We start from the raw sequence: 23,783 nt of genomic DNA, 5'->3' as shown, positions 1-23,783 counted from the left end.
GAAGTTACTCAAAATCTGGAAACCCCGATATGACCGCAGTTATCCAAGTCAGTCCTGCAGTGGACTAAGAATCCTGGAGACTTGGTTTAAAAGGTCCATAAGATGGAGAGAACATGGCGGCCCGAATCGTTAGGATAGTGAAGGAAGGGACAGTCTGCAGCACTCAATATTCTTTTAAAACTTTAAACTTTATTCCATCTTCTAAAAATACAGTGACTTCACTTTTGCACGTGTTTTTCCTACTTTCACCTCCTGTTACGTGGACTCTGTATTTTAAAAAGATGTAATAAACATTTAAAGTTTTAAAAGAATATCGAGTGCTGCAGACCGTCCCTTCCTTCACAAAGACTTAAAGACTTGAGTTATCAAATGTATACAGGGAGTCTGTATACATTTATGTATAAATCTATTTTTAGGGGCTTTGGACTGGGTTTGTATTTAGACTGAGGGATAATTTTATTTAGTGGATCTAGTGAGGTGTATATATTTGTTTAGGGCATCTGGGGCCAATATTTATTCTGATGTTGGAACTGCAGTCAGAATTTACTTTACTATAAAAACTGGGGTTTTATAGTATATATGTATATTTATTATATATATATATATATATATATATATATATATATATACACAGTCCTATGAAAAAGTTTGGGCACCCCTATTAATCTTAATCATTTTTAGTTCTAAATATTTTGGTGTTTGCAGCAGCCATTTCAGTTTGATATATCTAATAACTGATGGACACAGTAATATTTCAGGATTGAAATGAGGTTTATTGTACTAACAGAAAATGTGCAATATGCATTAAACCAAAATTTGACCGGTGCAAAAGTATGGGCACCTCAACAGAAAAGTGACATTAATATTTAGTAGATCCTCCTTTTGCAAAGATAACAGCCTCTAGTCACTTCCTGTAGCTTTTAATCAGTCCCTGGATCCTGGATGAATGTATTTTGGACCATTCCTCTTTACAAAACAATTCAAGTTCAGTTAAGTTTGATGGTCGCCGAGCATGGACAGCCCGCTCTCAAATGATCTGAAAACAAAGATTGTTCAACATAGTTGTTCAGGGGAAGGATACAGCGCCGATGTACTAACATCCTATTAATTGTTTGATTAGTTCATAGTTTATAGAATGAGGATGTAACTACTGGACTATTCTTCTTAATAAATTACATGTTTAGTGATAAAATAAAAAAAAACTTGTTACATGTAGAAATAGGTGTTAAACATATTGGTTCTATCAATTTTGTTAACATATAATTAGCGTGAAACTGTATTTAGAAAACCCCACTTGAGGATATGATCACCTTTTTTCTTTTGGTTTGTTCAACGCATTCAGGTTGAAAATGCTGAACAAGTTGTGTTACAATGATAAGATGTATTTATTCTGGCACTTACAAGATTTGGTTTTTGCGTTTCTTTACTGTTACATATAAATGTTGAATTCAGCAAGTTGTAATTTGAAAAGAAAAAAGGAAGAAGCCACACAAACATAACATCAGATGATTCAAGGCTTAAAAAAAAAAAAAAAAAAAAAAAAAAAGGTCCCAATTTGGTCCCAAGTTGAAACCCTGTACAAGTATAACAAAGAACACACACATGCATTTTTTCACAATTTTAAAACATGCGGGGTTTTTTTCACAATTGCGCATCGAAATTTTGAATTTGATTTCTCCAAAACAAAATATAAAGAAACATTGTCTTGTGACATATCAAATGAAAGCCGGTACCGTTCTGAGAAAAATGATGCCTCTCGCACCTCTTTATCTTAATTCTAGCCCGAGATATGGTAAAAAAAATGTAAAGCCATACCAGGCCAAAATTTGCGCTTTTTCAAAACTTTAGAAGTCTGTAAAAAATTAATGGATGAAGAAAAAAAATTCAAAACTTTTTATTTGTAAAATCAATTTTTGACCATACTTAAAGAATTCTACCCACACCCAATTTGTTTGTTTTTTTCTTTACCTGACCAGAGGACAAGAAATTGAATTGGATTTCCTTTTAGGAATTGGTCTTTAACAAAGGAAAGCAAAATTAGATTTATGACGGACTCCACATGAGTAAAAATCTGCTGTACAATTGCCTTATTATGGTAGCTGTTATTAAAAGATGTCCCAAATTCTAATAAGAGAAACATCTGTACACATTGAGTAATATAAACACTTCCTTCTTGGTCCTCTTCTTCATTTCACTATAAGGACAAATGAATTATTGTAGGAGATGTGTAATCTGCTGTAATCATTCATAAAACCATGTGCTTGTGCTGGAGAGAAACCACTTCCTGTACCGAGGACTTCAGAAAAGTCAAACAAGAACAAAGTGCTCCGTGTCATTAACATTGTACAATCAGTCAGAATGCCCAGAAGAGTGCTCTTACCTATGTACATTAAGAAAAGCTGTACAAAGGGTAAGTGCACGCAACACAAACGCCTTGGTGGCATCTATCTCAAGAGGAAACAAACTACATAGACAGAAGTATTTGGGCACATCTCAAACACTGAGCTGTATAAAAGTGACTAGCCATGGAGTCTGCCTTTACAAACTGTGAAAAAAAATGGATCAATCTAAGGAGTTCGAAGAGCTCCAGCATGGTGCTACAATATGATGCCACTGCTACTATTCCATTTGTAAAATATATTTCCTCCTAAATAGTCCATGATCAACTGTGACTGGTATTATTGAAACGTGGAACCATTTTGGAACTACAGCAACTCAGCTCCAAAGTAGCAGACCATGTCAAGACCAGGATCTCCAAGTGCTGAGGCTCAGAGGGCTTACAAATCACCAACACCTCCTCTGGCATTACCATTAGCACAAAATCTTGCACTGCTCTAAGGCATGGGTATCTATAGCTGAGCAGCTGCATGCAAGTCTTACATCACCAAGTACATGCCAAGCCTTGGATGGAGTGCCATAAAGCAAAATGCCGCTGTAGTCTGGAGCAGTGGAATCCCGTCCTGTGGAGTGACAAACAACACTTCTCTTTCTGGAAGTCTGATGGAAAAGACTGGTTTTGGCAAATGCCAGGGAAGTTACCTGCATGATAACATACTGGCAATTGTAAAGTTTGGTGGACCAGGAATAATACTATGGGGTTGCTTATCAGGGGGTTGGCCTAGGCTCCTTTGTTCTAGTGAAGGGAAATCCTAAGCACATTTTGGACAACTGTATGCTTCTATCTTTGTTGGGACAGTTTGGGTAAGTGCTTTTCTGTCCTAATGTGACTGCCCCAGTGCACAAACTAAGGTCTATAAAGGCATGGTTAAGTGTGGAAGTTTGGAATGGAAGTGAACTCGGCTGACTCGCATAAATCCCTGACCTCAATCCCATCAAACACTTTTAGGATGGACTAGAACAGAGATTGCGAGCCAGGCATGCTCATCAGTCTCCCAAATGCTGTAATGGATGAATGGGCAAAACTTGGCAAAGACACTCTCAGTAAATCTTGTGCAAGGCCTTTCCAGAAGAGTAGAAACTGTTTTAGCTGCAAAGGCGGAGACTAACTCATAAGGATTTGAAACAGGATGTCATAAAAACATATAAGTGTAATGTGTAGGTGCCTCATCCATATATTGTAAATCCTTGATATTTTGTAACTTTCACGCTGGACTATAGAGTACATGATATCCCAGCTGCCTAAGAACATCTCTCCCAGCAATGGTAGCTGAACCAGGTAGAGAAAGTTGTAATGATGCAAGGAGAAATAATAAGAGAAGGAGTTGCCATTCACAATGTGAGCAATGGAATATATCCAATACAAAGCAACCTGTTCCACAGCCGTCACAGTGACACGTAATGCTGTGATGTCACAGTACACCTGCTAAACCTTCACATCTGTTTCAAAGGTTTTTTTTTGTTATTCTGATCTATCAGAAGACTGGAAAAATGGAAAAAAAAAGTGTCCCTTAGTAACGGAAACAAATGCAAGACTTTCCATTTGTATCTATCTTGCTTTGACTTTAAGCCCTTCAGGACATAACCAGTGTTTGTTTTCTTCAGTTTGAGTATTTAACTCTTCCAACAACCATAGCTTTTTATTTTTGGTCAGCACAGCCATAATGAACAGCTGTATTTTTTGACAGCACCATCTAACGTTCTTTATAACGTATTGGGAAACTGAAAAAAAAAGATAATAACTTTACTATGAAGGCTAATAACATTAGAGAGATATCTAAAGATCTGTTATGTTTTAGGGTTTGAAAAAAAATTTGCTTTTTAATCATATTTTTCTTCTAACCCCTATAACCGTTTTATATTGCCATCTAAACAACTGTGTAAGAGCTTGCCATTTGTGGGGTGAGTAGAACTTTTTATTGGTACACATGACTTTCTTCCTTTGAATTTATTTATTTATTTTTGGTGGGGGAGGTGAATTAAAAAATCATATAGGTACAGTGATGTTATGCTCAGTTATGGTGTTTACCATCTGGGATAAATACCTTAATATTTTCATTGTGCAGACATTTTCTGCAACATTATCAGTTAAGTTTATTATTTAGGTTTTTTGTCCAAAATTGAAAAAAATGGGTTTTTGAATTTTTGATTTCTCTTTTAATTTTCATAGTGGACTTTTTTATGAATGTAATTTTATTAGGAAAGTTTTATAAGAACAATATAAAAGGGTAAACAAAGCAATGGGTATGAAAAATCTCACAGAACTTAATGTCAAACTATTTGAGCCAACAATACAGTCAACAATGAAAAAGCCAATAAGGTAGTAGTTTAAATTAATGACCAATAACTACTGGAGACCAGACATGGAAAACAAGGTGGTAGGTGGGGATGAACAAGGAAAGGGGTGTGTGAGGGGAAAAGAAGGTTGGAGATCCGAGTTGGAAGGGGACCTCAATTGTACTTAGGAAACCCTCCTGGGGAAGTTTAATATACTTCCTTCTCAATACAGTTCCATACTCTAGTATTGCAATGCACTCTGTCTCTGACATCTTCCTAGGATTAAAACGTTTGTCCAGGCAAAATTTTTTTATAGTTTATATATGCCAGGGGGGCAAAGAATTTTAAAAAATAAATAAATTTACTAGTCACCTGTCCTCCCAACGCGTTCCGGCCCTTCTGCTGGGAAGTTTTCTCAAGATGAAACTGCACGCTGGCTGTGACATCCTGGATCCCTTTCTATGGATGCTGCTGATTCACCTCAGCCGTCTTGTGTTGAGACGACTTCCGGCAGAAGATAGCAATGGATCGGGAGGACCGGACAGCACTGGGAGGCACCAGAGCATCAGGGAAAGAAGAGTATTTAAATATTTTAGATATAAAAATTTTGCCTGGACAACCCCTTTAATATTATACGGCAGGACTGGGAGTCTTTAGATGGCTCCTGGTTGTGATAAAGCCTCTTCTCTCTGACTAACCTCTCAAATGCTGAGGTCGCTGCTGACCATAGCAACTGAGGAATTAAATGTGGTTATCTCTGATCACAGATACTGTCTGCAGATGTCACCTGTATAACATGTCCAGCACCTGCCACATGTGGACATATAACCATATTTCTCTTGTGAACAAACTCTGCACTGTACATGTAAGGCAGATGTCACCAAGGAGTTATTGTAAAGGGGAAAAAAAAACCACAATGCTAGATTCCATGGTGTCCTTTATAATGGAAATAGCGCAGCAAACTGCTATATTTTCTCAGTCAAAAAAAAAAGAAACCTGACATGGAAAAACATAATATACTAATGTACTAATTGGGAGCATACAATTACAAGCAGTTATCCCTTGTCCACAGGATAGATCACCTAAAACCTCCCTGTGAATGTAGCAGTGTGCTTTTGTGGCTGGCACTCCATTCATATCAAAGGGGCTGCCGTAACTGTAATCTCTGGCAAGCCCATGGAAGTGAATGAAGCACTGGTCATTAAGCACACCGATGATTCATTAACAAGGCAGTTTTTAGGGCGGCTTTTAGAGCCCCATTCTTCTAAACAACAAGGGTCTCTAAACAAGGTAAATATCTCTAATGGAACATTCCCTTTAAAGGGATTCAATCAATTTGAATCCCATATTTTCTCTGTAACACGTAGGACGATTGCGCATGCGTGAATTTTAAATCCAGAAGAAGCTGACGGAAGAAGACATCGAGGGAAGTCATGCCAGAAGAAGACAGAGGCCGGCGCTGGAGAGTTTTCTCGTCGCACTGGGGATACCACCACTATGGCGAGAAAACTCATTTACATACCGAAGAAAACAGGGTTATCTATGGAACTGCGGTTCAGAGAAGACTTCTAAAGGTTGGAGAACAATAGCCTTTCTTAAGGCCATTCCTACGTGTTAGCGAGAAAAAAAATGGGATTCAAAATATTGAATCCCTTTAAAAGGCCATTTGAAATCAACGGTCTTATTAATTCCCACATTTTTCCCCAATTTACTCACAGATTAGAATAATGTAACAATCTGAACTTAACTGTATACCTATACAATCAGTGCATTTTTTTTTTATTTATGTCTTCATACATAAGAGGCAAAGTACAAAAGATACAATATGATACAATACAGAAGAGAATAGGGATTTATGCTGGTCATCGTTAGTAAATCCTCATGGTGACCTCAGCAGATGTCAAAGCTGTCCACAACCACTACACATAGTATTTATATATAAATAGTAAATCTCATGCTGAGACCCATCTTTTAATCAAGTTAACTCACAGTCATTGTACAAAGCATACCAGACATATGCATCATTCTACCACCTTTACTCGTATACATATTCAGATTTCTGCACTTCAATTTAGCTCCAATTTGACCATCTGTTCAAGAGATCATGTTCAACAACATCATCGCAGTAATGGTTTAGCTCTTATTGCTCACTGCCATCAAATCAGTTTATTCCTTTAATATAATCTAGAAAGTATTTTGACCTATATTATGATAAGAATGGGTTGCCAGTTATATGTAAAAGCAGGGGCGGATCCAGGGCCGGGCGAGCCGGGCAATCGCCCGGGGCCCCGCGGCTGGGACCTAAGAAAATGGTCCCGGTCGGCATGTCCCGATTCCAACTGAGCTCAGCGTTAAAGCAGGATCTGACAGCTCCTGCTTTAAACGCCTATGTATTCAGCTCATCGGCGGTAAGACGCCGATGAGCTGAATACATAGGCGTTTAAAGCAGGAGCTGTCACAGCTCAGCTCCTGCTTTAACGCTGAGCTCCAGCATTTGTAGCCGCGATGTGATGACGGCATCACATCGCGCCTACAATATGTGTATGAGGGATTGAGCTGCGGGGGAACGAGGAATGGTGAGTGTGTGTGTGTGTGTGTGTGTGTGTGTGTGTGTGTGTGAGAACGGCATGACACTGGGGCAGATGGAGGGGGAGAATAGCATGGCACTGGGACAAATAGAGGGGGAGAGAACAGCATGACACTGGGGCAGATGGAGGGGGGAGAACGGCATGACACTGGGGCAGATGGAGGGGGGAGAACGGCATGACACTGGGGCAGATGGAGGGGGCGAGAACAGCATGACACTGGGGCAGATGGAGGGGGGAGAACGGCATGACACTGGGGCAGATGGAGGGGGAGAGAACAGCATGACACTGGGGAAGATGGAGGGGGGAGAACGGCATGACACTGGGGCAGATGGAGGGGGTAGAACGGCATGACACTTGGGCAGATGATGGGGGGAGAATGGCATGACACTGGGGCAGATGAAGGGAGGAGAATGGCATGACACTGGGGCAGATGAAGGGGGGGAGAACGGCATGACACTGGGGCAGATGGAGGGGGAGAACAGCATGGCACTGGGACAGATAGAGGGGGAGAGAACAGCATGACACTGGGGCAGATGGAGGGGGGAGAATGGCATGACATTGGGGCAGATGAAGGAGGGAGAACGGCATGACACTGGGGCAGATGAAGGGGGGAGAACGGCATGACACTGGGGCAGATGAAGGGGGGAGAACGGCATGACACTGGGGCAGATGAAGGGGGGAGAACGGCATGACACTGGGGCAGATGAAGGGGGGAGAACGGCATGACACTGGGGCAGATGAAGGGGGGAGAACGGCATGACACTGGGGCAGAGACGGGGGGAAATGAAACTGTGGGCAGATAAAGGGGGAGAATGGCATGAAACTGGGGACAGAGATAGAGGGGGGGACATAAAACTAGGGGTAGATGAAGGGTGTATATGAAAATGGGGGAGAGATGGAGGGGGGGACATATAATTTACGGGTGACTGTAGGAGGAAATATTTAACCTCTCTCTCTCTTCTGGAATCTTCCCATCCTCCTTCAAGCATGCTGTTATAATCCCGCTACTGAAAAAACCCTCCCTGGACCCATCCTGTGCTGCTAACTATCGACCCGTCTCTAACCTCCCCTTCATCTCTAAACTTTTGGAACGCCTGGTTTATTCTCTGTTAATCCGTTATCTCTCTGCTAACTCTCTGCTTGACCCCTTACAATCTGGTTTCCGCGCTCTGCACTCTACTGAAACAGCTCTCACAAAAGTCTCTAATGATCTACTAAAGGCTAAATCCAATGGTGACTTCTCTCTTCTTATTCTTCTGGACCTCTCTGCAGCTTTTGACACTGTTGACCATCAACTTCTCCTCACTATGCTCCGCTCAGTCGGCCTCAATGACACTGCGCTCTCCTGGTTCTCCTCTTATCTCTCAGACCGCACTTTCAGTGTATCATTTGCGGGCTCTGTTTCCTCCCCTCTTTCCCTTGCTGTTGGGGTTCCTCAGGGCTCGGTCCTCGGCCCCCTGCTCTTTTCTCTCTACACAGCCCCCATTGGACAAACCATCGCCAGATTTGGCTTCAGGTACCATCTTTATGCTGATGACACCCAATTATACACATCTTCCCGTGACATCACCCCTGCACTCATACAGAACACCAGTGACTGTCTCTCTGCTGTCTCTAATATCATGTCCTCTATCTGAAACTAAATCTCTCTAAGACTGAACTACTACTGTTTCCACCATCTAACAGATCTGTCCCTGATATATCCATTGCAGTCTCAGGCCTTACTATAACTCCTAGGCAGCATGCCCGCTGCCTTGGGGTCATATTTGACGCAGACCTTTCCTTCACCCCTCATATTGAATCACTCGCACGTTCATGTCACCTCCACCTCAAAAACATCTCCAGAATACGCCCTTTCCTTACCAGAGATACACTAAAGACACTTATTGTCTCTCTGATTCATTCTCGCCTTGACTACTGTAATTCCTTACTAATCGGTCTTCCCCTCACTAAACTCTCTCCTCTACAATCTATTCTGAATGCAGCAGCCAGGCTCATCTATCAGGCTAGACGCTACAGCGATGCCTCCGGTCTGTGCCAGTCACTACATTGGCTGCCTATTCATTATAGAATAAAATATAAAGTTATCACTCTCATCCACAAGGCTCTCCATAATGCCGCACCTCCCTACATTTCTTCCCTCATCTCTGTCTACCGCCCAACCCGTGCTCTCCGCTCACTCAATGACCTAACACTTACATCCTCTATTATCAGAACCTCCCACACTCGTATACAAGACTTCTCCCGAGCTGCACCACTTCTCTGGAATGCTCTACCCCGGACAATAAGATTAACTCCCAACTTCTACAGTTTCAAACGCAAACTAAAGACGCATCTTTTCAGACAAGCCTATCACAATTCCTAATGCACAAAATTGTCTGAACACTGTATAAGCAATGCCGCCCCTGCTACCTCTTGTGTCACCCCCTCTACCTCATAGATTGTAAGCTCTTTTGAGCAGGGCCCTCAGTCCCATTGTGTGAAATGACGTTCTTTGTTATGTATGTCTGTATCTGAACCCTATAAATTGTACAGCGCTGCGGAATATGTTGGCGCTATATAAATAAAATGTATTATTATATAAATAAAATGTATTATTATGTATTATTACTGTGTGGAATCACATGAAAATTGAATGAGAATGGGTGGAGTCAACATAAAAGTGGGCGGGGCCTAATTTGCTGCGGCTCTTTCTAGTCTTCAACAGTTGGGAAGTACAGGTTAGAAGTGCGAGACCCCCCAGTAAGTAGGGCCCCGCCAAAGTCAATTGCCCAGGGCCCCACAAACCCTGGATCCGCCACTTCTAATAATTAGAAGATCAAAAACTATGCAACTTCCAAATACAGGATATTGTAAGGGTAAGGAATATGCAAATAAGACCTCCTTGGTGGAAAAAGAGGAACTTGCTTTAGAGCCACCTTGAGGAACCCACTTGAAGACAGTTGTTTTGAGGTTATTGTCTGTCATCAGTGCAAAATATGGTACTGGACATTTATATGCAATAGAATGGCTGCTCATAATCATTAGGTATCCCATCCCTATTCTCTTTCACTCCATGCGGACAGCCGAATGAATGAAAAACATGGCTAGCACACTGACTATGCACATAACATGAGCACAAGCCCTAAGGGTATGTTCACACGGAGGAAAAGGTAGCAGAAACCTTTTCCACCGTGTGAACATTCTGCACAGCTCGCCGCGACAGAATGTCGAAGCAGCATCAGCATTCCATCGCAGCATCCCGTTCCTGTTTAGGCCTGAATGAATGGGCCTACACTGGAGTGTGTCTTGAGCTGCAGACGCCGCAGCCAATTCAGCCGTGGTATCCGCGTCAAGATAGGGCATGTTGCTTCTTTTTTTCCACTACTAGCTAGCGGAAAAAATAAGCGAGTGGCTTCCATTGAAGTCAATGGTAGCTGTTTGGCAAGTGTAATGTGAAATTTGTCAGAATCACTCATACGTCTATCTTCTGCACAATCGACTCCTGGCTCTGCCTCAAAAAACCGCAGCAAAATTTGCAACAAAAAAGCTGTATTTCTGCAATGTGGGGCCTTAGCCTAAAGCTCCAAACCACTTATTCAAAGTCAGGTAAACTTCTTAATGGGGTTGTTCCATTAAAGACACATATTCCCTATCCACAGGGGATCTCAACAATCTCATGTAGATAACCCCATTCATATTAAGTATTGGGGTCCTCCATTTATACCCCCTTCATGACCCAGAATGAAAAGCTGTGTCTCGTAGGCTGGTGGGTATACAACTGCATAGACATGGTCTACCCTTTCATAACAAATGTCATGAAGTGTGAACCAAGTCCTACCTTCCACTAAATTGGTGCTTTTTGTTATCTTTAATCTTGTTTGTTTCTATGAGTTTCTCGTTTCTTGAACATCTTTGGTTGTCCTTTTTAATCCTCAAATCCATTTTATCTCATGCTGCCCATTTACAAATTATCCTTCCACTCTTAAAAAAAAGCAAAAAACAAAAAAACAGTTAAATCCTGCCTCATGTGTTTCCTTCTCCTACTACATTTGTTTCCAACCATTGTCCAGTGTAAACATGCAAACGATCATCCAATAAACAACAGGAATAACAACCAATCGAACCCCTCCTGACAATTGGCCAGGAAAGGAGCATAAATTGATATACAGTATACAGGCCATTTGATGTGACTCTTTGGTATGAGAAATATGATCTGTGTCTCACCGTATTTCCCAGCCCGATCAAGGTTCCTGTGACCTAAACTTAGAGCATCGTAATGATTTATGATGCTGTATACTTCAAAGCTACTGCGGCTGTTCTGTTGCAGTATTTCAGAAACTGCAGTCAGACTGGGAAATATGCCTGTCACACAAACCATATTTCTTGTCCAAAATGCAGTCTTGTCAAACACTGATACCAATGAAAAATAATAACCTAGGTACTCCCATATGTGAGCAACTTTAGTGTTACCAATCCTCAAGAAGACCAGATGATATAAAGATGAGCCCAGCAAGATCACACTCCTGCCGGAATTCTAAGAGTGAGTTCACATGTGTTTCAGAGGTCCTTTAGCATCATCCATTGCAGAGTCCGTAAACTAAAAACTTTTGCAGGCAGGACTTTGTCTAACAAAATGATAGGTACCCCATCGGATACCTGACGGACCCCACTACAGTCAATGGTGCCCCTTGGGATCCATTGGAGTCAGTATTGCTTTTATAATGTAAAGTTATACAATTTTCCATTTCTATATCAATTCTTCATGGTTTCCTAGAACTCTGCTTGCAGAGATCTAGAAAACTATGAAAAATTGGACAAAAAATTACTTTCATTATAAAAGCAATAACACATTTATTTGTATATACTGGACAATCCCTTCATGTCAGGATTTCTGCTATTCTGCTCCTATAATGAAAAAGATAAAGAGAAATCCAGTGGAGGTGTAAAATTACCCCAAGCCTAAACTATAATTTTCTGGGTCATTCTCCTCGATTTAGCTGGACCCTTCATATTCATCTACTGATCAAAAAAAACAAAACAAAACAAAAAAACACAATACACGCAGACCACTATATATAATTGATGTTCAAAAACTACACTAAAAATGTTAATCATATGGAAACATATCAGAAAGGCACAGAAACATGCTGCAAACCAAGTTTTGTAATTCTTATATTGCAGGCCTCTATTGATTCCCATTGCACCTTCGCTGACTACTACAATTATTTTGCATCTGTCTCACACAATCATTGGTTAAGGGATTTGTCACTATACGCTACCCAATCACAAACTGTAATATACGAATTACATATGAAAAATTACAATTGGATATCGAACAGTAAGTGACATATACCATAGGCAAATCCAGTGTGAGAGCGAATGCAGTGTAGCAAGGAAATGGCTTCTCTGACCAGAAAACACTAAATGGCTGCATAACAGTGTGTGACTGCTGCCAAACTGTATATATTACATTACACACCATGCTCTTGTATATCGGCTATGTACACATTATCATACATGTGTACGTAGCAAACATATATAAATATTTTGATTGCTAGTAATATACATCAATTAAGACGTCAAATACATGGTATAAGACTTACACCAGAAACTTTTCACCACCTCTACCAATTCAAGCTTAGCATCTGCTAATAGGTGCTGCTCCACTGATTCCAGTATAGCTGGAGTTTTCTCTCTATCCTCCACTGTTCTAGCTTTGTAGCCTGATAGGCTATTTAGACTCTGTAATGTCAAAAGGGCGGCATCAGGCAGAGGGACGTGATTCACAGCTCGAACTAGAGGTAGACAGTGTCAGAGCTGAGAATCACAGTATATAGTATACAGAGTTGTACATGTAAAAATAGATAACGGCCCCTATATAGTGTAGGCTTTATAAATCACATCCATATTGCTATAAGCACAGAAAAGCCATGTATGTACACTACATCAAGTAAATAATTCCCTATAAAACAGAACATTTACAGCACTAAATGAGTTCAGTAACTGCTAACAATCTACAGCAGTCTAATATGAAACGGTTTGTCAAAAGGAGAGGAGGGATATGGGAATATGCTTTTTATCATTGGCGGAGAGTCACAGGTAAAGAAAAGTAAATGGTCCTTTTTTTTAGGTCATGTTGCTTTTGCCTCTCTACCCCTGAAGATGCCATTTAGCAAAAATTAAAAAACACATGTCTGGAGCAGCGGAGAGATATAGTGCCTGTATACAATTTCAGAGACACGCTAGAGTCACACTAGTGTCTGGGTCTCTGTTGTCTAGGTCCGCATGGGGACCCAAAAGATGGAGACCCTCTCCTCTTTTAAAAGAGGCTACCCACAGACCCCAAAAACTATTATGGGGCCTGCCGGGTTTCCACCAATTTTAGACAAAAACCGGCAGAGAGAAGAGTCTACCTTACAGGGCTTTTGTCTCTGCCAATGTTAGGCAGACTCTGCGGCAGAGAATCCAATGCAGATGTGAGTTCAGCCATAGAACTTATTGAAAATTCTCTTAAAAATATGTTTATTACCAGGAATATTAGACTGCGCTAGGATTTTAGCAGTTTGTGGATTCACATAGTTAAGTTTTATAGGGAATTATTTACTTGGTATAGTGGCTTTTCTTATGGCAATTTGTTTGAAGTACATGTAAAAAAGGGGCATGCTCTAAAATAATCATTTATTTACCGTAATCTAGGTAAAATGTTCAATGTTTCATTTAGGTCAGGATTGCCCAGTCCTAACACATGACAAAAACCACTTCTCATAATATTAAGGGAAAAGTAGACCTCTGGTGATATGGGATATCCTGCGAATGTCTCTGTGATGAATACCACATAGGATCAAACATGCTTTTATTTTGAGGGTTATAAAGTAAATTATTTTACACCTAAACTTGGGCTGTATTCTTAGCTCAGTGAAACAGGAACATCTGCATAAACAGCACCCTGTTATCTAACGCTGCAGATTTTGCAGCTAAAGACTACAATGCCATAGAAGAGTACTATGCAGTCATATTTTGTCTCTGTGTGTTAAACAATTAGATTGTTATGGCTATATCCACCAAAGTGTACTGCCATATCTGTGAGCAGGAGCGCCGGGAAATGAATGCTCATGGTCCGATCTTAGGAAATAACTACACTCCAGTCTTTATAATTTCAGAAATAGTTCTCATTAATTGTTTGTATTAAAAGGATGAAAAGCTTCAGCAGAAAATAATAAAATATATATAGAATACTGAGTAACAGGCCAGGGGCTATGCTAAGTAAGCAATAAAACATAGTGAAAAGCATTGTTTCTAGGGACACCCTGAAGAGCGTGATGCCCGATCACTGTGCAGATGACAGATTAGCTAATGAAGGTATATGACGGTTTGGCCTGAAGGAAAACAAAACAACACTGACCAATTCCACCTGTCATAGATGAGAGATGCCAGGAAAACGTGTCATCTTACTGAATGTTCCCTGTTCAGCCTACCTGTATCTTTCTGGATGGAGCGTAGGTGCCAGCTCTTCAGAATAACCCCATTTATAATCATTGTTATTTCAATAACTACTTCTAGAAAAATAGTATAGATATAACAAGATAGAAATAATAATAATAATAATTATTATTATTATTATTATTATATAGAAGTAAGATAGGAAGCTTCACTCAGTGTCAGTGAGAACACATACAACATGTATACTGTGAACTTCCCCTTCACCTCCTCCTTCTTTGGGTGCCTCACAATAAGACGCTTAGCATGACACTGCATTCATTTCTGAGAAGCATGCTGACTCAATACCAAGTAAGATGGGAGTAAAGACCATCCACAGCATATTTACCACTTTCTGAACTCAAATTCATTTATTTGTTTGTTTTTAATATTAAAATCAAATACATTTGATCACAAGAATTCCATCCAGTAGAATACTGTAAAATCAGAAATAGTAAAGAACACTTTTCGTAATAAACAAGCATATCTGTTAATGTTAAATAATCTGCAAGTTATCAGTTGTAAAATACATGTACATCTTTACAATTACTTTTAATATCGTAATACATCTAAAAAAAAATGTGCATATCCAATCATTCGCACACTCATGTCACCTCCACCTCAAAAACATCTCCAGAATCTGCCCTTTCCTTACCAGAGATACATTAAAGACACTTATTGTTGCTCTGATTCATTCTCGCCTTGACTACTGTAACTCCTTACTAATCAGTCTTCCCCTCACTAAATTCTCCCCTCTACAATCTATTCTGAATGCAGCAGCCAGGCTCATCTATCAGCCTAGACGCTACAGAGATGCCAGAAACCAAAAACTTACCACCCTCATCCACAAGGCTCTCCATAATGCTGCATCACCCTAAATTTCCTCCCTCATCTGTCTACTGCCCAACCAGCACTCTCCGTTCACTCAATGACCTAACACTTACATCCTCTATTATCAGAACCTCCCACACTCGTATACAAGACTTCTCCTGAGTTACACCACTTCTCTGGAATGCTCTACCCCAATCAGATTAACTCCCAATTTCTACAGCTTCAAGCGCAAACTAAAGACACATCTTTTCAGACAGGCCTATTACAATTACTAATGTAATCCCTTCCGTACCCTAATTAGAATCCCTAAAATGAACCCTCCTCTGTTCCAGCTCCCACATTACCCCACATGATATGATGCCGTTTCAGGCTAACTTTATATGTCCAGGCACCATCCACATGTTAAAAGACACGACTGGTGACGGCTCAAAGTTTTATGTTTGTGTAATGACAGTAACCTCTATTACAAAATTATCTGACCACTATATAAGCAATGCTGCCTCCGATGCTGCCCCTGATTCCTCTTGTGTCACCCCCTCTACCTCATAGATTGTAAGCTCTTGTGAGCAGGGCCCTCAAGTCCCATTATGTGACGTGACTATTTCTTTGTAATCAGGAGAAATTGACCAATGAATGGAAATGACACTGCGCTACTCCAAAACCGTAGAATCAACATGCACTTTATTTGAATTTCTTACACACAACGCGTTCGGACAGCGATTCGGGGAATACCCCTTTTTCAAGTGTATAACCAGTACACACACGTATCCTTACAGGCGTTTGGATGATAGGGTTCCTATAAGGGCTTGTGATGTATGGTAAAGCACAGAACAAAAAAGAATAGCCCCAGGTAGGTGTTGCTGCTGGTTTATTGTGGCCCTTCTTCTGGAATACCATGACTTTGGTCTTGTGGTTGATGGGTAGTGCCCATGTTCTGCTGAATTTTTCTAGTACTGCCAGGCTCTGTGGGAAACAGAGGTAGGAGGTTGTCGGTGTACAGCAGGAACCTCACCTTACTGTCGTTTAGGGTGAGGCCTGGTGTTGGTGCTGCCTCCACAGCTGCAGTCAGTTCATTAATGTATGTGTTGAAGAGTGTTGGGCTCAGCCTGCAGCCCTGTCTGACTCTTCGGGCCTGCTGGAATTATGCTGTTCTCTTCTGGTTCACCTTCACACAGTGTAAGAGCTCTTGATGACATCATATGTTCTTCCTCCTATTCCGCTATCTAGCAGTTTCAGGAGCAGGCCTGGGTGCCACACCGATTCGAACGCTTTCTTAAAGTCCACGAAGCAGGCAAATATTTTCCAGCAGAAAATGTCCCAGCATCCTGGTACCACCTGTTCCTCAGGTAGGTGATGCACACATAGCTTTCTATGTACATGATGTAAATGAAAACATGATTCATCAAACCTGGCCAACTTCTTCCATTCCATTTCTCCATGTTCCAATTTTGGTCCTCACATGGCCATTATAAGCCATTTCAGCAGAGGCAAGGGTTAGCATGGGAATCTAAGTTATCTGTGGCTACATAGTGTGTTATGGACCCCTTCTATTATAACTAGCATTTACTTTTTCAGGAATTTGTGCTGCAGTAGCTCTTCATTGGGATTAGGTCAGACAAGTGAGTATTGGCTCTAAACACACATCAATTGGCCTGCTCTGCTCACCTGCTATTCTTGGACCACTATATGCAAGCACTAACCACTGCATACTAGAAGCCCCCTGTAAGGGTTAATTTTAGAGATGTTTAGTTAATCTGTCATCACAATTTGCTTGTCAGATTGTTATGCTTGCCCATTTTTCTTGGTTCCAACACATTAACTTTAAAGGGAGTCTGTCAGCAGATCAACCTAGGCCTGCAGATATAGAGGTTAGGGTTATTCAAATTAAACTTTGTTTTCTCTTTGTCAATATGTGCCTTCACTGCCAAGATATCACTGTTAACATAAGCTCTTTGGAACAATGAGGTAAGTTGCCACTTTGGAGCAATGGCAATGTTCTAGTTGCCCCAAAGTCTTCATTTGCATACTGGCATAATCTATCTGTGGGGATGGATTATTGCTACCTAACATACTTGTATCTCAACCATTTTTACTTACTTCACCTGTGTTAACATTCAGTGTAGTTCAAATCAAATCTGTTGGGCCTGATGATTTTGACTATTAATCTATTGTTCTACTCTATCTATTACTATGATACAACATTCTCAGTTAGATGCTACATTTAGAATTAAGACCCCACATTGCTGAAAAGCTGTGAAATTTGCTTTTTTTTTTTTTTTTTTTTATCAGAATGGAACATATAAAATGAAGCATTTATACTTCTTACCTTCTGTTAAATCCATTACCTAAAAAAAAAAAAAAAAAAAAAAAAGCCCCACACAACCACAAAATCTGAACAAAAAAACAAACAAAAAAAACAGCTTTGCCCTTAGGCTATAGTCCCGCCTAACAAGCCGTAGCCAAAAAAAGCTGCTTTTTTTTCCCACAGCGCCTCTCATAGAAAGTCCGCAGAGTTTCTGTAGGTATAACTCACATACTACGACTTACAACACCACCAGCATTTTTGGAATCACAGCTTTTCCACTGCAGATATTTTTCTACAATGTATGGGTGGTATTAGCCAACTGCGGTTTTTGCCAGTCGCGGCATTTAAAATACCTTTCTAAGGCTGGGGCCCATGTATTTCTGATTAGTGAATTGACTAGTCAATAAGATCTATTTCAGCACTGCTTGTTTCTATTAACATCCAACTGATCTGACAAGAACAGGAAGGCAACATTTAAAGCTTGTCTTAATGCATATTGCTGGAAGAGGAGGAAGCAATTCGGCAATTGTCTACATTATTTTGAGATACAGAATGGCAAGATATTCCCTTGTGGGAGAAAAAGAAAAATCATTAAAGAGTTTTTGTTTGTTAACAGGATAAACATCTCTGATGAAACAAAGAACAAAGTACTTATTGTAACCTTTACCTCGAACAAAAAAAAAAGAAACAAAAACACACAAGTAGGTAGAAAATGCCCTAAAACTAGTGAAATCTATTGCACACATAAAAATAGGAAAAAACAAAAACACTAGTAAAGATGAAGTTTCCCATGGAGATGTTCCTTCAGACTTATCGTGTATGTGTGAAGCATCAAGTCTCACTGAGAACAGGTGACATTACTGGATCTCTCTGCCGTTGTGGAGATCTGGAGGTGTCACTCATAGTGCCGTGGGATTATAAAGAAGTAATGGTATTCCATCTCCTGGCACAGATTGGAAGAAGGTCAATGGTCCTTGAGGCATAGATTATCAGGTAGCATTGTTCTTAGGGTTGTGATATGAGAGTCATTCTCTCCCTGTCAGACTGTCTCTAAAATATAAGATTGCTAGTTTCTCCATTACCACTAGTGACATGTTGCTCAAGCATGGAGAAAATATTGTGGAATTGGAAAGCCAAGTAGACTACTTCATCAAGAGTAAACTCACTCCATAAAAATAAAATGCATAAATAGAAATCTAAACAAAAAAATTCTATGTACATTTGTGGTATGGTTCCTACTTTTACTTAATACACATATGTATAATTAATATAGTTCTTTTTGTCATAAATACTACCACGGGTAAAATTCCCAGAAGACATATGTTAGATGTGGTGACCTCCATCTGTAACACAGCGGAAGATAGAGATAGCTTGGTGTCAAGCACCACAACATGAGTTCAACTGATGATCTTTATCAGATATCAGACAAACTAATCGTTTAGAAACACAAGTTCAACTTCAGACTACTACACATCTATACTCTTCCCCAAACCCAAGTACATTAGAAGATTGCCAGGTCTGAAATGGACAAACCGAAGTGTGCCAAGTCTAGGTGGTGCCCTCATCTGAAACATGATAGCAAGGGAGACTCGGTACTGGTTGCATTTTAAGCCATCTAATATCTAGTAAGACTCACTTCTTCATTCAATAAACATCTCCTTTATAGCTAAACAAAAATTGGTTGGGCTAAATTTATTGTTGACATTTAGTTTGCCATGTACCCTTGTTCCTTTCTGACACAACACTCTTACAGTCTATCAATAAATGTAATGCTAAAATGCTGCACAAATCATTACTACCTAGAGGCCATCCATATCACAAGACCTGCTATATTATAAGATTAAATAAAGAGAACTTGCTTGGGTTGTTTATGAAAGACTAACGTAAGGTGCCTTGCTAATGAAATGTCACAATGAGAAAAACACGTGAAACAGCACTATCAAAGTCACGCGACTCTCAGTAACATGACTTATAGACAGGTTTTAGGAATCGCTCCAGTTTAAAAAAAATCCTCCATAATGAGTTTGTCTATACTGTTAAAATAAAATAGCTTACTTAAAATAAGATAAAATAGCTTACTGACAGCTTTATTGTGAAGTTATGTTCTCCCTTCCAAAGTACTGACCCCTCTGCTCCTCTGATGCACTATTTTCTTCTATGAACAGGAAGTTAAACTAATACAGCATGTGTATCTCAGAAGAGGTCAGTGCTTCAGAGGAGAGCATATAATCTTCACTATAACAAGGTAAGTTATTCAGTAGCATAACACTATACCCAGGCTCATTTTCAAACAAAGGGATTTTTGTTTTATTGGAGTGCTTCCTAAAGATAAGTCTTCTCAGCTTATTCAAACTTAAATATAGAGAACAGTTTTTCAAACCCTTTTTTTTTTTAATTCAGCAAAATATTTTACTCAAGTAAAATCATAGTCTGCACATGCCATACAGTAGAGACAAAAAAAATGTAACATACCCATCCTCCCTGTTCTTGGATCCAGTTCTGCAGATGTCTATTCAGGTACTCAGTCATCCATCCAGCAATGGAATCCACCAAAGGTGCCATCTCACGATTCACACTCTCTACACACATGACTCCTCCAAACTCAAAGAAAGCCACAATTCTTCCCCAATTTACCCCATCATGAAACAGCTCTTCTACCACCGCGGCAAAACGAAGACGAACTGTGGATGGGGTCAGGTGGAGAAGCCCCGAGATATGTCTGAAGTCTTGCTGGTACAAATTGGAAAACTCATCTCCTGCACGACTCAGTGTCTGGAATAATGCAGGAGGTACAGGTTGTAAAGGGGCATCTTCACCATTATCTTCATCAAGTGGTTGACCATTATCTTCATCAATATTCTCTTCTCTCTGGGCAATATCCAAATCTGCCTGTGGTGAAGGGATGGGGGATGCAGCAGATGTAGAGCTTATGGGAGCAGCAGGTGCATTGTCTAGAAGTGGTACTGGAAAATTACTTGGAGATTCATTATCTGAAGAGGAAGCAGCAGCCAAATCTGAAGCAAGAGGTTGTTCAGCTGGACCACCAGGTACAGTAGACACCTCTCCATCATTATTAAGATTATTGTTAGCAGCAGAAGTAGCTGGGAGGCCAGAAGAAATCTGTCTCCCTTCTTCCCATTCATAGCCTCTCTGTGACAGCTTATAATGGATGTATTTTACCACAATCTCCCGATGGTCATAGCCTCCTCTCCTTCGATGAGCCATATCATACAACGATGGAAACCAGTGAAGAAAATATAAAAATATAATAAGATCTCCTCAGATCTCAGAAACCGTCTGCAAGTGTTACACTTTAGTTGTGAGCGCTGGGTCTCGGAGATGCTCTCTCATTCTTCGAGCTCTGGATCCCCCCTCCTCTTCCTTCCAGTGGAGTTCTGTACATTTACTGTAATTTCCCTCCTATAGGTGTTTTCATCGCCAGATTTCAAGGGACATTCCCTTCTTCACGCTGCAATAAAAACACATGTGGGTTTCTCATGAGTAACGCAAAAGTTTACAATTATTAATATAAAAAAATGTACAGCAATGCAAACAAGTGTGCCATATTATATCTTTCTATAGATATATAGATGGAGATTTTGAAGTGGTACACCAATACCCCAGCCACAAGTCGCACACTGTAGGGAATACGCTTAACAGCTGTTCACTATACATTTCTGACACCTTGATGACTTTGTATTGTTTGTGCGTAATATGACGTTTAGAAAACTCTTACAAATACTGGAAAATCTCCAAAAATTATAAGCCCCGGGGAGGAGTTTCTGCACCATTATCACACCCACCCCCATGTATGTGAATTCAGGAGCACTAAGCCATTCATATATATGCATATCCACAATCCACAGATATACACACATGAAGCTAGCTAGCAGAGTAGTGGAGTGCACTCAGTCAGCACACATACTGCTAGCAGCAATGAATTATGTAATATACTCACTGGCTTCCCCAAATAAGGCTGTGATGTTGGACTTCCCCGTTCATTTGAATCCATGTAAGAACTTCCAGGGACCTTGAGGCTCCGTCCACTCACATCCTCAGGGGCAGCTGAACGCATCAGTGAATGTCACAGAAGCATCTCTATGGAGGCCACCCAGACAAGCCTGCACCGAGTGCACTACTGCTCGTGTGAGCCCAGCATACATAGGCTGCAGCAAGAATATCTGCTCACTGGCTGCTGCTGCAGGCTACACTCTCTCTGTCTGCTGTGTGTCATTCAGTCTGTGTTGTGCTTCCTGCCGTCATCTTAACTCCCAAATGTAGCAGGAGGCGGGACGCAGCTCGCCCCTGAATTCTGTGCGGTGTGTGAGGGACAAGCTAGTGCTGGGCGGACTGTATTTGAGTTCCTTCTGTATTCTTATGCGCATGCTGGCGATGACTGCCCCCTAGTGGACCGTACGTTCGCCGCAGTCTTCTAAAGGTAACGCTGACGAGAACAATTCCAGGAATGTTTCCTATTTTCTTACGATTTTTGTGAGGCAGAAAGAGCGCGTCTTTCAGGCTAAGGTTGAGGCTCCACCTTGCGGTACTGCAGCTTTTCTTGTGACAGATTTTGCTGCGTTTTTTGAGCCAAAGCCAAGAATGGCTACCAAATGAATGGAAAATATAAAGGAAGTTCTTATATTTCTACTTTTTACTCAATCCTCTCCTGGCTTTGGCTCCAAAAAATGCAACAAAATCTGTGACAAAAAAAAGCTGCGTTTCTGCAATGTGGGGCGCAGCAAAAACAAACAAAAAACCAGAAACACATTTTTTTCTGCAGCAGTTTTCATTGAGTTTTCCTCTGCAAACTTTCTGCCCTTATTACTCTATATCTATATGGAAAACGCCAGTGTTTCCACAGGTATATTTGACATGCTACGATTTTCAAAAACACAGCTTTTCCAGATTTTATTCTGCAATGTGTGGAAGGGATAAACCAGAATCCCATTCACTTTGCAGGTACTGTAATAATGCAGCCTATTTTGCAACGTGGGGCTTCAGCCTCAGGTTGTTTCCCACAGCAGACAGCTCCCAGTATTGTTCACATGGCAGGCGCTGCGCTGCTCACTCACCGTTTTCTTGTTAGCTGCAGTTATGGGGACTGAAGCTGTATTCCTTTCAAGTATCTGAGGTACAACTGTAGCACCCATAAATGTAACTATCAAGGATGCACTGTAGGGAGGAGGTAGGGGACTCCAGACAAAAGCTTGCATCGGGGCCCACAAGACCTTAGTTATGCCACTGGGGCGGAATCTGCCGCTGATTTTGTGGTAGAATCCACCATGTGAATGTAACCTTGGGTTAAGGCCCAATGTTGCTGAAATGTGGAAACGCACCAAATACAAAATGCTGTGTTTTACATTATCAGCAAGGTTAATGAGATTCTACTTAATCCCATCCACACATTGAGTAAAAAAAAAAAAAGTTGTGTCATCTTTAGCTGAAGAACTGTGATTGTTTTCTCTATAGATTTAATAAGGGAAGAAAAATGCACCAAAAACGTAATAAATATGGTGTGGAATAAAAGACAAGATTCGTTTTTTCTTCATTTTTTTCCACTACGTTTCAAGATGTGGTTTGCTACTTGGGGCCGCTGCCTAAGGGCTAGTTCACACAGAGCCAATGAGGCAGATTTTGACAGCAGATTTCGCCTCAAAATTTGCCTCCATACAATAGTGGTCTATGGAGACTGCTAGTTTTTTTTTTTCTGCTAGCGACATGACCTTTCTTCAGGCGGATTCCACCTGAGGAAAGCAATAGAAGTGAATGGGAGGCGAAAAACAATTAGCGTTTCTTTGCAAAAAAACGTGACCGAAAACACCTAGCGTTTTTTTTACAGTCCATTCACTTTAGGGGAGGGGAAAACCGCCTGGCGTTTTCTGAAGCAGTTTTTACCAAAAGCTGCTTCAGAAAACGCTCCAAAAAAC

General features: G+C 40.6%; 1 protein-coding gene across 1 annotated transcript in view; it reads right to left on the bottom strand.

The window, feature by feature from the left end:
• Positions 1-22,209, bottom strand: part of BCL2 (BCL2 apoptosis regulator) — a 139,597-nt gene extending 117,388 nt beyond the window's left edge. Inside the window, exons 1-2 of the mRNA XM_075270962.1 lie at positions 21,815-22,209; positions 20,329-21,325 (exon numbers count right to left, since the gene is read on the bottom strand). Coding sequence (XP_075127063.1) covers positions 20,329-21,081 — 753 coding nt within the window. The 5' untranslated portion in view covers positions 21,082-21,325; positions 21,815-22,209. The remainder of the gene's footprint in view (positions 1-20,328; positions 21,326-21,814) is intronic.
• Positions 22,210-23,783: the final 1,574 nt, after the last annotated feature.

This window comes from Leptodactylus fuscus, chromosome 4 (assembly GCF_031893055.1).
Source record: "Leptodactylus fuscus isolate aLepFus1 chromosome 4, aLepFus1.hap2, whole genome shotgun sequence".
NCBI classification, from domain to species: domain Eukaryota; kingdom Metazoa; phylum Chordata; class Amphibia; order Anura; family Leptodactylidae; genus Leptodactylus; species Leptodactylus fuscus.
Note: the sequence above shows the minus strand (reverse complement) of the source record. Positions and strands in the feature narration are given on the sequence as shown.